This window comes from Bemisia tabaci, chromosome 4, assembly GCF_918797505.1.
Source record: "Bemisia tabaci chromosome 4, PGI_BMITA_v3".
NCBI lineage: Eukaryota > Metazoa > Arthropoda > Insecta > Hemiptera > Aleyrodidae > Bemisia > Bemisia tabaci.
In genome coordinates, this window is record NC_092796.1 from 59,450,936 (window position 1) to 59,467,181 (window position 16,246).

General features: G+C 42.2%; 1 protein-coding gene across 1 annotated transcript; it reads right to left on the reverse strand.

The window, feature by feature from the left end:
- Positions 1–3,735: 3,735 nt before the first annotated feature.
- Positions 3,736–15,920, reverse strand: LOC109042561 (uncharacterized). The gene is made up of 5 exons (XM_019059368.2): positions 15,158–15,920; positions 10,372–10,596; positions 7,249–7,611; positions 6,159–6,359; positions 3,736–4,312 (listed from the first exon to the last, which is right to left on the reverse strand). The coding sequence occupies exons 1-5, from the start codon at positions 15,282–15,284 to the stop codon at positions 4,083–4,085; spliced, it is 1,146 nt and encodes a 381-aa protein (XP_018914913.2). The 5' UTR covers positions 15,285–15,920; the 3' UTR covers positions 3,736–4,082.
- Between the last annotated feature and the right edge of the window lie 326 nt (positions 15,921–16,246).

Below are 16,246 nucleotides of genomic sequence, written 5' to 3' on the forward strand. Positions count from 1 at the left end.
CGGGCTTTACACTTTATCGCCTGGCTGTTGCTTTTTCACCATCGATTATAAAAGGCTATAAGAAATTGTGCAGAAATTCGTGTGCTTTGGAAATCATTAAGTTTGATACGAAACCACCTTAATATTTACAAAACACACATTATATTTTCCTTTAATACATATTTTTTTTCATCAATTAAAATGAGAATAATCCATACAGAGCGTGCAAACATTTCAAAATCATGAGTTGAAAAACGCTGACTCCGCCAGATTAAATGTTAGAGCCTAACACAAAGCGGAGCGGCGACGCACTGTTGCCTACAAACCTAACAGGGATACTTCACGCATTGCGGAACGCGTGAAGTACCTATCCCTGTTAGGTTTGTAGGCGCCAATGCCTGTTTCGCGCTGGCTGCTCGCCTTCCACTGCGCTTGAGGCAACTATTTCACTTAAGAGGTATTGCAAAGTATCCTACGAAACTGAGGGCGCTCTAATATGTTAGTAATGACAGGCATCCATCAAAAGTACGGAGCTTTCCTCGCGAAATAAATCAAGATACTACGGCCCAAAAAGAGAGCAGTATTCCAAAAACTCACTAAGTCCTAGCATCCGTAATTAGTAACGTTTAGCATACACTTTATCGCCTGGCTGTTGCTTAATCGCCATCGGCTATGAAAGGCTATAAGAAATTGTGTAGCCAGCTATAGAAGCTATTGGAAATCTTACAGCCGGCTGTAGGTCTATGGTATTTTGGAACACAGATTCTACTGCCAATTTTTACCAGGGTATTCTCCTAGAATGTTGGAGTTCACCATTATTTGCAGAATATAAAACTTTTAGGCGAATACCTCATCGCCCGGCTGATAAAAAGGGCGTACCCACACATTGAAATGAGCCCGGAAAAGCATTGCATTGTATGGAAGACAGGGTGCACTGCAGAGTGTATTTACGCCCTTACGTCACAAAGACGAGGAACTGTTTGCAGTTTGCAAATTCGTCGTGTGGCGCTTTCGTGTGTAGATTAACGCAGGCAGATGACGGCGGCTCCTCCACATATTTGTGCGTGACTAATACTGACGGAACTTTGTATATAAATTAGTATTACGTCAAGTTCGGCTATCAGGCCATTATCGCTCCGCTCGTAAAAAGATAAAACAATAAATGGTGCACAATATATAGGGCAACAGAATCACCGTCGAAAGTACTTGCAAGGTCACGTCCTCTCAATTTCTTCAGAAAAGGTGCGACAAAGTTACCTACAACGTTTACTCAAAATAAATGTGATACTAAAGCCACTCGTTCCACTCGAGTAAACAAATGGTTGTATTTACGTCTGCAGATGCGCGTCTGCTATATTACCGTGCTAAGGAAGAACGCAGTGTGAGCATTCGAATGTTGTCAAAATTTCCTAACGGGAAGTATTTATTTTCGAGGAAAGTTCTGAGTATTCTTTCTTGGAATTTTCGGACATTTTAGATAAAATTACGAACGAAACTCTCCGAAAAATTGGCAGAGAAATATTGACAAAATTTCTCGAAAAATCGTGATTTGTCAAAGGAAGTTTGACAACGTCTGACGGCTCACGCGGCGTTCTCCCTTAGCAAGGCAGCGTGCGTCTTGATATTTCCTTATTTGACTCTTTAATGGACCACTAGACAAGGTATGAATTTCAGCATTCTGATACAGGTTTCTTAACCGAAATTTCACGTAGAACACGATGCGCACAACAAAAACTACCGAAATCAACTCCTCACGAAGAAATTAAATGATTTTTGATGCGTGAATTCAAACCACCCGCTCATGAAAACTTAATGCTATACGTGATTCACATCGCGCGCTAAATGTCATCATGACAGTCTCTGCGATATAAAAATCTGGCAACCTCAATCTTGACGCTTTGGCTCAGTTATAGCAAATTGCTTATAGTTTGAACAACACATGGTGGGAAATGAAAGTTTGCTCGATTGAGAGGCTCGCTGAAACCGTTGCGGTGCGCGATTTGACTTACGTAGAGCTTTGAGTTTCTTGTGAGCGGGCCTTTCAAATTCCTCATAACCAATGTGAAATAAAAACGTTAATATCTTCCTCAGGAGTTGATTTCAGTAATTTTCGTTGCGCAAATCGTGTTCCGCGTGAAATTCTGGTTCGGAAACATGTATTAGGATGCTTAAATTCGTACCTTGTCTAGTGGTCCATTTACGTTTTTTGGAAAATGTCTGTACGATGAGCCATCAGGCGCGTGTCTGAGTGAGGTAGTCTTGTTGCGGCGCGTCGTTCTGCATTTGTCTTGGAACGATTTTCAGAAACGCGCCACACGTAAAACGACATTTTGATACATTACATTGTAGAATGGCAACACTCCCCATTCTTGCACTTACTTCATTGGGCTATCTTCACACCTCACTTGGACTACATTTTGAAATTAGGAACTGCACTGAAAAATATTACGGGCTATATAGACATACCGTCCGTTCCGCGCGGGCTCAGAGGCCGAAAGTTCCGGGTGGTGGGGCCTTAGCTGCGACTGCCCCGGATGCTCCGCCCGGAACTTTCGGCTTCTGAGCCCGGAAGGCGAACGGTGTGTCTATGTAACCCGTAAGTACGGCTTCCGAGGCCGGAGTTTTTATTTTTTAGTGTGCAATTTCTGGCTCGGTTAAAAAACATCATATATGGACGTATTTCTGTTAAACGGAACTAAGCGTCAAATTGAGTTCCTTTTGAGGATTTTAGAATCCTGGTTAGCGCCTTCTGTCAAACGGAACTAAGCGCCATGAAAAAGCATTGCGAGTATAGGACGGAACGAGCATCGCGTACCGCAACACCCGCCAATCCAAGCCTCCCTCTCCCTTCCTCCCCCAATGGCGCTTAGTTCCGTTTGATAGAAATACGTCCATATACAAGTATACCTTTATTTTCCCTATGCATATAAACGATTTTACGGATGGGAGAGAAATTGTAGTTCCTATAAATTACAAAATATTGTCCATTTGATGGATGTGCATTGTGCGGTGCGACTAACCTCTGTTTCGTAATTCATTTCGAGGGTTTTTGCCTCTTTTTTAGTGTAGAGTCCCTTTATACTGAGAGTCAAGACAATTCGGCTCATGGATGTCACAAACGGGAATAAAGATTACAGAAATTGAACGTTTTTCGTAATCTTTGATCATAGAGTACATAGAGTCGTAATGTAAATGGGAGAGCTGGCGCCATGTTCTGCTCGACGAATTCCGAGCCCGGTGTGCGCCGAGTTCGGGTCGCTTTTTCGATACATTTTCGATCCAAAATGGCGGTGTGGAATACGTGGTAATTCCTATCTCCTTTGTTGTTGTTGTTGTTGTCATCGGATGGCCGGGTACCCGTGTATCGCAAACAATCGATTATGTATCGAAAAAGTGACCCGGCGTCACACAGGAGTCTCGGAATGCGGGACATGGAAAATGCTTAAAAGTGGCGCCAGCTCTCCCAATTACATTACGACTCTATGTACTCTATGTCTTTGATCGGCCCATTCTCAAATGCCTTTCTCCGTTCCTCCTCTCATTCCGTTTGTTCCTTGCCGAACCCGAAATTCCCTGGTCCATTCCAGATTATAATCTTTGCAATTGGTGAAAATGTAATCTTTATTCCCGTTTGTGACACTGTGGAGGCCTAAAATCAGAGACAAGAGACCCTCCACTAACATCTTGGCCATTGTGGAAGCTTTTACTTTCGGGACTTCAGCATTCTACTGTTGACTTACCTACATGTTGATGTTTAAGAACGTGTTGGCAGTTTCGTTTTGCAAACAAGTCGAAAATGGCCGAAGTTTGCGAGACTTGTTTGGCTCATGACGTCACCCGAAGCTCATCATCGACCATGTAGGTAGGTCAACAGCCGAAATTGAGGTGATGACTGTTGCTCCCTAATAATTGTCCATAAGGAACTGTTGAATCCCCGAAAGTAAAATCTTCCACCTGTCGTTAGGAGGCCAGTGGAGGGTCTCTTGTCTCTGCCTAAAATACGGGAACCAATCAGAAATGGATTCAAATTGTCTTGACTCTCAGTATAAAGGGACTCTATTTTAGTGAAGAAGAATAATGTCCATCCTCTCATTCTGAGGGGTTCACCTTGCGGTACCACTGCAGCTAGGGATTTCGCGTCGAGGCACGCAGACTTTGGTGAGGCGGTTGAAGACTCGTCCAGCCTCGCATCCAGCCACACGGTACGAGCGGTCTCTGTAGCAGATTATGAACTTGTCACACGAGTCCAGGTACGGGTAGCGAGCATGGTCTCCGAATTGGAGATAGGTCTCCTCCGGACATCGCCAGTTCGAAAGCGCCGGGTCACACGGAGCTGTTAAATAGTAAGTATACACATGGTAAAACGATAAAAGACATGTTGTGCCTACTTTGATTGTGATCCTACAAAATATCCATCTTTTTTAGCCTCCCTATTAATATGAAATAATTTGCCTTTTCTTGACGCTTACATGAGCCTCTGTAACTTTCTTTGCACATGTATTTTACCTATCGATTAGGGGTCGCGATCTAAGACCTTCGAATTGGCACCTTACATTTCTGACTTACCTAGTTTAGGAACAATCTATGTCTCATTAGTTTCCCCTCGCGCATAAGTGTTTTTATAATGGAGCAGCAAAATTGTAGTTCCTAATTGAAAAATGTAGTCCCAATTCGCAAAGCAACTAAACCAAGCAGCCTCCCAACTCATTTATCGGTTAGAAAAGATTACAAAGTAAAAATTTGCAAAGTTAGATAACTCAGTTTTCTATTTGTTTTCTTCCCTGGTAAAAATTGGCGATAGGAGCTGCGTTTCAAAATACTATAAGAATTCTTATAGCCGGCGATAGAAAATCATATAGCTGGCTGTAGAAAGCGGAGAAAATCATAGAGCCGGGCTATAGGAAGCGATAAAAAATTATGAAGGCGGGCTATAGTTCCTATCGCCGAATTATACACCTTATCGTCATCTGCTATGAAAGGCTATAAGAAATTGTGTAGGAATTCGTGTGCTTTGGAAATCATTAAGTTTGATACGGAACCATCTTAATATTTACAAAACACACATTCTATTTTCCTTTAATACATATTTTTTTAATCAATTAAAATGAGAATAATCCATACAGAGCGTGCAAACATTTCAAAATCATGAGTTAAAAAACGCTGACTCCGCCAGATTGAATGTTAGAGCCTAACACAAAGCGGAGCGGCGACGCACTGGTGCCTACAAACCTAACAGGGATACTTCACGCATTGCGCAACGCGTGAAGTATCCCTGTTAGGTTTGTAGGCGCCAATGTGCGTTCAGCGCTGGCTGCGCTGAACCAACTATTGAAGCAACTATTGAAGCAGCGGCGCTTGAAGCAACTATTTCACGCCAGAGGTATTGCACGGTATCATAAGAAATTGAAGGCGCTCCAACATAGTAGGAATGGCAGGCATCCATCAAAAGTACGGAGCTTTCCTCGCAAAATAAATCAAGATACTACGGCCCAAAAAGAGAGCGGTATTCCAAAAACTCACTAAGTCCTAGCATCCGTAATTGGTAACATTTAGTATACACTTTATCGCCTGGCTGTTGCTTAGTCGCCATCGGCTATAAAAGGTTATAAGAAATTGTGTATCCGGCTATGGAAGCTATTGGAAATCTTACAGCCGGCTGTAGGTCCATGGTATTTTGGAACACAGATTCTACTGACAATTTTTACCCGGGTTTGCCTATCACTTTGTCTATATCAATTTCAACAATCAGCCCGCGCTGAAGTACTTAAAACTGGCTCGACTCTCTCGATTTTCATAAGGATTTACTCTCTAATTTAGTTTTAACACGTTTTGCTACGGTTGATTGATAATGCGTCTACTTGGATGAAATCCTAGACATATTGTTCTGACTATCTTGAGATTATATGAGGGGCCTGGAACATACGACAAGGCGCATAAGTGCAGTTTTTGCTATTTCGAGAAGTACGTGTTTGAAGTTTCGAAATTGCACGGATCCTTATGGCGGAAGGAATTCAAACTGACTTTTTGATTTTTAGAAATTGGAATTTGGGAGTGAATTTTTTCCAGGTTATTATGCATTAAAACTAATTTTACTCAAATCATTAATACCTCTATTTGTTCAAAAACTGCACGTATGCGCCGTGTCCACCAAGCCCCTCATATTATCGTTACAAACTTACTTGAAGGACAACCAATTGGGGTTTGCGGTGCACTCTGAAGGGGGTGTGAAGAGAAGGAGATTTCAGCGGATACGGAGGCAGGAGGCCTGAGCGTTGTGGGCAACTGCGTTGTCGGCTGCACCGTTTCAGTATGTTGTGGTTGCTGAACTGCTGGAGATGGTTTCGAAGGCCTCTCCGTTAAGTTTAGCTCCTGACTCGTGGCTAAAGGGAGAACATTTGTGATTGTTTTATTTTTCTCGCTGAATTTTTCATTACATGGTAAATGAAATTAGATTTCCTCTAGAATTACTTTACCTACCGTTGGATCGTTTGTAATTTTTACTGGGATAAAAAAAAGATGAATCGTACTTAACTAAATTTTGCATTTATCTGAATTCAAGCTGGGCATGAAGAAATATTTGGAGTGTCCTTTAAGATAGAATAGGTATTTTCCGAGCATTAAAGACTCTATTCATCTTTTAAACAGAGGGTTTTAAAGTGGTCTATTGATTTAGCCCCTTTAAAGCCTCCAGTTTGAACGAAGAAAGGCAAAATAGGACCAAACATCATAGAGACCTTTCACGAACCACGAGTTGTACTGGCAGTGTATACGGCTTATAGAAAATTTTATCTTGAAAGATCTAATAATATTATGGGCATAAAGGTTCTCTTTAAATGCTTACTTCAGGCGTTTTGCCAACAACATTAACAGTAAATATCGACGCTAGGAAGGAGACGGCATAACGCCTTCAATTTTTGAGTATGCAATATGGACATCCATTGAGCACAAATAGTTGTATCTAGGCAATCGTATGTTGTAAGCACTGGTTGGAATCGAATTTATTCCACTCAACATCGCGGATTAAAAAAATTTACAAGTAAAATTGATAGATGTATTCATTCAAATAAAATAAACTGTGACAGTAAGTCTGCAACGTCGCAAACCGAGGTACGCAATTCTGCAATCTATTCAATGCCAACTAGTGATAACAACTGACAAACGCCTACATGCAACTATTCGTGCTCGATGGATGTCCAAGTTGCATACTCAAAAATTGAAGGCGTTATGCCTTGCCATTGCTCCGGCACGGAACGCTGGGTCAAGATTTACCTGGGCGAGAAGTCTGGAAGGAAATACTCAGTGGGCGGGAAGGGATGAGGTTGATGACCTGAAGGGCGGACTGAGCGACTGCCGATACGACGTCAGGGACACTAGGGACGACAATGGAAGGGATGTCCGTCCGATTGGGTTTCGGGGCCTCGACGGGTCGCGGCGGGAGTTGCGGGGCGCAGTTGACGCGGTCCTCGTTGGTCTGGGCCCTGCACGTCTTGTTGACGTCGTCGAAGGACTGCTGAGGCGGGCAGCGCCCCAGGGACGCCTTGTTGTTCTCGCACACGACGAAGCGGCCGCAGCCCGCAGGATCCGCCCGGATCTCGTTCCGCCGCCGGCAGGGTTCCGTTCCCCGAGGGATTTCTGCAAAGGCAAACAACAAACGCTAAACGTTTTAAGAACAACCTCACACGCGCAGAACTAAGAACTTTTGTGGGAGGGAGCAAAAGGGTACCTAGCATCAAGGAGGTTCACGATGGCACAAAAACACATCCCGTCGAGGGATCTGTAGAACTCCCTTAACCCTAGTCTGCCTGAGTGGGGTCGGATTGATTCCACGGGAGTTTCAACTTTTTGCCATTTCTCGTGGTATGTACGAAATTTTTTGTCCTTCACAAATAGCTCTACAAAAACATCTAGGAACACGATTTTGAAGGGGAAAAAAAAAAAATGTGCATGAGAGATCAAAAAATTTACGAGTACCCCTAGAAAGCCTGAGCGGGGTCAGATATCCTTATAACATATATTTTACCATTTAGCATCATAAAAACTTACTTTGAAGGTGTATTAATTTTTCTCTTTTTAATTTTTTTCAGAAACTTATAAAACAAGCAAAATTTTTCAGATTTTTTTCGTTTTCAGTATTTAGCAGCCCTATGATTTTTTTTTTCTCATGCTGAGAACAACATGGCAACATGTGTATGATAAAATGGTTGCATACCCTGCGCCGTGTTTTTTAAAACTTAGATATCGACGGTGCAAGTCGGCAATCACATAACTCGTTTGCGGTGTCTGAAAATCTCCGCAACTATGTTATTTTTTTAAAGGAGAACAAATGGACATGATTCCTTGAAGTTTTTGCAGAATTTTCCTCGCACATAGAAGAAAAATCACGGCAGTTTTAAAGAATTACCGTTGAGTAGTTTTCCGTTTAAAAAACAAAGTATGACAGGAAGTCTGCGAAGTCGCAAACCGAGTTATGTGATTGCCGACTTTCACCGTCGATATGCTTTATGGTTAAGGCCTGTAAGGTTAGTGCACTGATATTAACTAAAAATATGAAAAAAACATAGCTAACTAATTGATTTTCAGCTGGGGTCAAATTGACCTCGCTCAGACTTTCTCGTTGGTTCAGAGGCTCAGGCAGACTAGGGTTAACGGCAATGCGGGGAGCCCTCTAGTACCCAGGAGGCAAATAATTTTGAGAAATTGAGTCGTCTCAGGTGCAATTGTGAGCAGTTTTTAGCAGCAACTGGATCGAATTAAAAAGTCAAAGATGGAAAATATGTCTTAAATGCTTCTTTAGCACTCCTCACATTTCTCGAGAAGGGCCGAGAAGATTGCTGGAGGGGCTGCCCGCGCTGCCCTCTCCCTCTTCCTGTCCGGCACAATATTATTATTCCACCCATGCAACCATAGAACGATAGAATAATAACTATCAGATGGATAACTCTGGCCATTTTTGCCCCGCTATTCTTGAGATCCCCGCACTTCCAAGTTTTCTCGCCAAAATGGTTCCAGGTCCATCCGCTCTCATTCAGTGGACCTCGGTCTTCTTACCTGCTGTTTCAAATTGTCTGTGGAAACGGCCACCTATTCGTCTAAAAAATACATCTGCAACATCTCAAACCAAGGTACGCGTTTCCGCAGATTCACCTTCGATATAAACTGAACTGAATACTTGCGATTTTTACTTAAGCGTTTTCAACACACGTCCACACTTCCACCGTTTTCTATCGAGTGGTGCTCTTACCGTGTAAGGAGGGATATCAACAAGGATCGTTTTTGGGCCAGCGCCCACCCTCAGCTGAATTTCCTGACCTCAACAATTCTTTCCTCGTCGAAGATACCTATATTTTACAGAATGCATCAGAGTCTGGTTATATCCGATCTCTATTCAGATCAAATGGACGTATTTCTGTCAAACGGAACTAAGCGCCAATTTGAGTTCCTTTTGAGGAATTTAGAATGCCGGATAGCGCGTTCTGTCAAACGGAACTAAGCGCCACGGAAAAGCATTGCGGGTATAGGACAGAACGAGCCCAACGCCCGTTTCTGCCGCCAATCCAAGCCGCCCTCTACCTTCCTCCCCTTTGGCGCTTAGTTCCGTTTGATAGAAATAGTCCAAATATTGACCTAAACATACGTCTGAAGGCTGATTTTGGTAAAAATGCGAATTTTTCAGCACACCACCACAAACCCTCAAAACTCGCATTTCTTACCAAAATCAGCCTACGTACAGATCTATGTTCAGGCCAATGTTAGATCCGAAAAGGGACCAAAAATTATCATTTCATGATGCATTCCGTGAGACATGGACCCTCAATGAGCAAAAAATCGTCGAGTTAAGGAAATTCAGGGTGGACGCAAAAATGGACCATATCGATACCTCTCCTCAGGTAGTCCCGAATCATTTAAACCAATACCTATTGTGTTTTAAAAAGTCATCACTGGAAAAAAAAACACATTGGATCTAGAGTCCAGACTCTTGAAAACATTGACAAAAAAAGGACTCTTGATTCAATCAGATTTGAGCTTAAATCAAGAACCAAGCCTGTTAATTTGAGCGGATTTCCTTTTGATGTAAGCTCAAATCTGATTGAATCAAGAGTCCTTTTTCTTGTCAATGTTTTCAAGAGTCTGGACTCTAGATCCAATGTGTACTTCTTTTCAGTGATTGGCGGATCCAGCAAATTGGCAACGCTGTCTTTTCTCCTTTTAAACCTATGGAAATGTATCGATTCTTGGAGGGGCCGGGTGCTTCGACAAGAATCGATTATTTAGCATAGGTTCAAAGGGAGAAAATCCAACGTTGTCAAATTGCTGGATCCGCCTTTATATGGACTGGGTGTACCACTAAGATGTAGATTAAACGGTAAACACTGTAAAAGATGGTGAACTTACGGAGCCGAGGACGCTTGGAGCAATCGACCGTGTGCACGAGTTTGCAGCCCTTGTAGGGAGTGTAGGCAAATCCATCGTCGCATTGGAAGGCTTTGATTTTGCCATTATCGCAGTAGTAGAATTGGTCGCAGAACACTGGATTCATAACCGGGTAAGTTCCGTTGCGGTATTTTGTGTCGCATTTCGGCAAAGTTGGTCGAACGTTGCTGCTCGTACTCGGTGCCGCTGGAAACAGGATAACGACGGTGAAACTACCAGACCGCGTATCTCGTTTGCGGTGTTTAAAAATCTCCACTCCAATTTCTTTTTTTTTAAAAAAAGAACGAATCAATATAATTTCTCGAACTTTTTACAGAGCTTCTCTTACACGAGAAGAAAAATCAGGAAAGTTTTCAAGAATTGACGTTGGGTGGATTTCCATTTAAAAAATAAAATATGACAGGAAGTCTACAACGTCGCAAACCGAGATACGTGATCTGGTAGTTTCACCGTCGATAAGCTTTTATCCGCACAGGTTCATTTGGACCGCGTTTAGCGAAAAGGAACCAAACCACATCAGCTATTCCCAATTTTACTTGGGCATTTAGTTTTTTTCAAGAGAAGGTTTGTGCGGATTACTCTGAAAATTTTAAGGAATTTGCTTCAAGCTATGCAGAACATTCAATGAAATTTGCGCAAAAGCCCGCACAGCCGTTTCCATGTAAAATATTAAATTGAAATAATTGGCAGCAGCTGATGAGGCTTTGTTTCTTTTTTGCTTGGCGCGGTCCATTTTTTAGGATCTCCTTTTGCCTAACCGTAGAAATGAATTCGGAATAAGGAGACATCCCACATGCGACACCCTCAAATGGCTAGCCTTCATTTAAGCAGTTAGGCAACAAAAATTTTTACGAAGATATCGAGAAGGTGGACCATACTCAGTTGCTGGGTGAAGTTGCAATTCCTAATCAATATTGGCTGCATCATTGCGGGTGATAGATCAAGGATAATCGCTCCGATGTTGATGATCCTAGCGATTTTATCGCCGATAAAATTGCAATATATGGCGGGTTTTTGTTGAAAAATGCTACTTGGGATTCCCCCCTCCCCCTTATTCAAAAAAGAGGTAATAATAAATTGACAAATAAACTTCAGCATATTCTAAAATACATTAATGCATAATGTCCAGTGACTCTTGGTTGCCAGGGGGGGCAGCCCCGGTTCAGAGCCTCTTGGTTGCCAGGGGGGGCAGCCCCGGTACAGGGCCTCTTGGTTGCCAGGGGGGACAGCCGCGGTTGCCAAAGCCTCTTGGTTGCAAGGGGGGCAGCCCCGGGCCAGGGCCTCTTGGTTGCCAGGGGGGGCAGCCTCGGTCCAGGGCCTCCAGGGCCTCTTGGTTGCCAGGGGGGGGCAGCCTCGGTCCAGGGCCTCTTGGTTGCCAGGGGGGGGGGGGGGAGCCCCGGCCCAGGGCCTCTGTGATTCGTAACCCGGCTCTGAAGTCCATGAGACGTCTTCAAATGGCGGGGTATGCAATATGACTGCCTTGACGCACGAATAGTGGTATCAGAATTTTGCATCAAGTTTACGGATCGATTTGAAGGCGCTCTGCTGTATCCATTGTGAGTGGCCATGTACAATGATGTTGACCAATAAGTTCATAATTTTGTGTTTTCAATCGAGCCGCATAATCGACAAATGCGGAGGAATATTATTTTGAAAAGTTAATAAGATTGTGTTTGGTCTCTCCGCCCTAATTCGAAGAAGAAGAGCGTAGGCGGCTGGAGCAGATTTTATATTTTAAGTCCCTTGGTTCGGTTATCTTATTCTGAAGTGAAACTGAAAGAGTCGCCGTTTACAAGATCGCAACTTACTCAAAAGCGGTTGCGAAAAGTTTTGCACGGATAAAATGAGCTTTCTTTGATTAACTGGATTGCATTTTGCAAAAAGGAACCACTAGCATTGCAATGTTGCTAAGATTGTGCAACTTCTTTTGTCTTGGAGGAAAAACCCGATTATCCATTAATAGTTTCTATTTTACTCGCTAAAAACTGTAAATTTAAGACAAAAATTACCATCTAAATTTCATAGTTTTTCACGATTTCCGCAATTTTATTGCAAAAGATGAAGTTGCACAATCTTAGCATCATTGCAATGCTAGTGGTTCCTTTTTTCAAAATGCAATCCAACTATTAATAATCAAAATTGAAGAAAAGGTAATTGGTCCACTGGTCCATTAGGAAAGCGTAAAGCATGAATGGATGGTGCATCGATGACCAACGAAATTTTATCTGATAAGGAATTTTAAGTGTGAAACCCTTTTTTCAGTCGTTAAATGATCCAAATCCACTATCAAGTTTAAAACACTAATTGCAAAAATGCGTATCTCCTGATGAAGTATCGATTCTTAGTGCCAAAAACGTGAATCTCGGCATTTCTGCCGTATTTTCTAACAGTTCGAGAAATCTCATTGAAACTGCTGATGGAGTTTGAAAAAACATCTTATTATTGCCATCCTCAAGAATTATTAATAAGAAGGGTAGAATGGTATTTGCTTCTACCGACAATAAAGAGGAATGCAGACAGTTTTTTTACTCTCCTGGAAAATCGTGTTTTCCGAGATTCGCACTTCTGCACTTTCACCATCTATAAAGTGCTTCAGTATCTTTTAATTAACATTTCCACAGGCAGTGATTATGATTGTTCAGTCAGTAATTTTTTTTCTCATTAATTTCTTCACAAAAATTCTCAGGTATATATGTTGCATGCAATTAGCAATCGCCGGCAAATTGCAATCTATTCGTGTTTAATCAACAAATTTAATCGTTTTAAAGTGAAAAAACGAGATTGGAAGTAGGGATTATTATGCTTTGAATTCAAACATACGTTAGCCCCTTCTTCTTGGATACCTACATGGTGCCAGCTAGCACACTCGCGAGTTCGTGAAATGCCATCAATAATCTGTGTTAGGTTCGGTTAAGCAACTAAACTAACTCCTTGGCAAAGCGGAGAGTATTGCTGGATTTGAAGGCGTAAAGAAATCTTTACTATATCGATGTTATCGTAATTACAATTTGACGAATTGACAAGTACGGAGCTTGCAAATTGCCGGCGATTGCTGATTCCCTGCGACTTATACACTGATAAAGATTTCAGAGATATTTATTTTCATCTTTAAGTTTACATATGCTTTTTTCTCTTCTAATCAGCATGTGTGTTTCTATTTTGTTTTTGGAGCATCCTCGAAATTCTTGGATTCAAAAATCGATGATCTTCCTGGACAACGCAAATCGTCAATAAAAAAATGGGATCGTTCAATTAAACGGGACACTAACTTGCTTCACTTCATTGAATCTTTGAATCAACTGGAAACTCAAATTTACCACAGATCCAACTCAACCGAAAACCTGACCCTGCTAACCAAAACTTTACTCAACCGGTGATCTTACCCACCGGAAACTCAAATCAATCAACCAATCGTCCGGCCGAATTTTACTTAATCGGAAATCGACAACCGTAAACTCTGCTCGACCGGAAAACGTGCTCCAATCGAAAACTTGACCCAACTGGAAATTCGATCCAACCTGATATCAGACCCATCCCAAAATTCCAATTCACTGGAACCATAATTCATCCATATATGACGTGACCAGAAATTAACCCAACTGGAAACTGTTTCCAACCGGTAACGTGTCCCTGTCGAAAATTTGACTCGACTGAAAATTTGATTCGATCGGAAATCTGACCGACCGGAAACCACAATCAACGGGATTCGTTATCCACCCGAAATTTCACTTGACCGGAAATTGAAAATCATAATTTCTACTCTACCGGAAATGTGCCCCAATCGAAAACTTGACTCAACTGGAAATCGACTCGACCGGAAATGTGTTCAAACTCTTAATTTGGTTGTTCTCGGATGGAGAATAACCAATATTTCATTGATTTTCCTAAAAAATCGCAAACATTCGGTATAAGCGATTGATACATCGACTCGTTAACGTTAAAAATCGATTCTACAAGAAAAATACGTAGGCACCGGTGTACTACAGTCATATTAGGTGCATTTAGTCATCCATGAATCAAAAATGAACAATTTCAATCTAAAAAAATCGTCGATTTTTCGTAAAGAATCTTAAAAAATCGATATATCGACTCGTCAACATTAAAACTCGATTTTGCGTGTAAAAATACGTAGGAACCGGTGTGTATAACATGTGTTAACAACGATAACAACCCCGCAGGCACATCAATTCAACAAGAAAATAGCGAAAAATAAGGCCGGAGTTTGACCCCTTTTGCCCCCGTGTAACTCGGAAACGGTTCCTATACTCATCTTGAAATTTTCTCCTGAGTTTTCCGTTATTATAAGCTTCCACTTAGACCTTGGTTCGATGGTCGAATCGAATACCGAAAAAGGGGTGAAATTTTGGGAGTCTCTTTCCTCACTTTTCTATCCAATCCCCCTGCTACGCCTATCATTATCGCTGACGACGTATTTTGGAAAACCGCTCTAAGCCAAGGGAATTTTCCAAGAGAAGGAAAATATAAGTGATTAGGTCTGGAACCATTGCTTATCAGCTCCTGATACCGAGCGGTTTGCAATGTGTCAGCAAAGGGTTTCTCATGCGGAAAATTCCAGCTCAGACTTTATCCATCAAATCGTGTAAAAATGTTTTCTTAGAGGCTGGCAGTGACACTGAAAAATTCAAACCCCATTTTTGTCGAAACAAAGACAGCGTTCTGTCTTCAAACCTCAAATTATCGTATCGTGACGAAGAGTCTTGTATCGTTAATTTTAGCCTTGGCTTACCGACTGGTTTGACCTGGTGATAGACTTCTGGCCGCTCGATCTCATAGAGGAAGGGTAGTTTAGCCGCGGCAGCGCAAGTACCTAGACACCAAATCCCTAAGACAAGTGCACAAAGGGTGCGATTCATTACGAAGGTGCCCGCGAGGGATGGACGACACAACACATGGATGGGTTCGGCATCGAAGATGTTCAAGTCGCGGAATGCATCGGGTCATTCTGGAGCTTAATCCTTGCCGCTGAGGCAATTAAATTCCAATTTGCGGCAGTCCGATACGACATAGTATCATTTAATTCTTGCACTGATGCGACGAGACGCCTAGTGACTGTCCGATTCGAGTTCGAATATAGTCCTCTCGTGTGAAACGTCGTCTCCTCCATTTTAGAGGATCTCTGAATTTGCACCTCGGCGAATTTTTCTGATCAGCACCTGCGAAAATTTTTAGGGTCCCTTAATACATAGTTTTTCAGAGGGTTCAGTAATTTCCGACACTTTATGTGCGAAAAATAAAGGGGAAATAAGAAACAGAAATTTCAAAAATCGATGGCTAAAGTGTGAAACCATCCCTTCCCGCAAACTGCATCTATAGAACGGACATCCCTTCCATCGTCGTCCCTTGTGTCCCTGACGTCGCGTGCGTCTTATCGGCGGTTGCTCAGCCCGCCCTCCAGGTCATCAACCTCATCCCTTCCCACCCACTGTGTCTCTTCTTTTAGACTTCTCGGCCAGGTAAATCTTGACCCACCGATCCGTATCGGAGCCATGGCAAGGAGAGGCATAACGCCTTCAATTTTTGAGTATGCAACATGGACATCCATCGAGCACGAATAGTTGCATGTAGGCGTTTGTCAGTTGTTGACACTAGCTGGCATCGGATTGATTGCAGGAATGCGTATCTCCGTTTGCGATGTTGCAGAGTTGTTGTCTTACTTTATTTATTTATCTATTTATTTATTTTTTTATTATTTTTGGAAACCCAGTCAATGTAATTTTTTGAAGACTTCCTTGGTTATTCCAATCGGTTAGCAGAATATTCTGCGTAAATTTCAAGATAGGTACTTATGGCGGTTATAGGTAGCTTGATTTTCTTC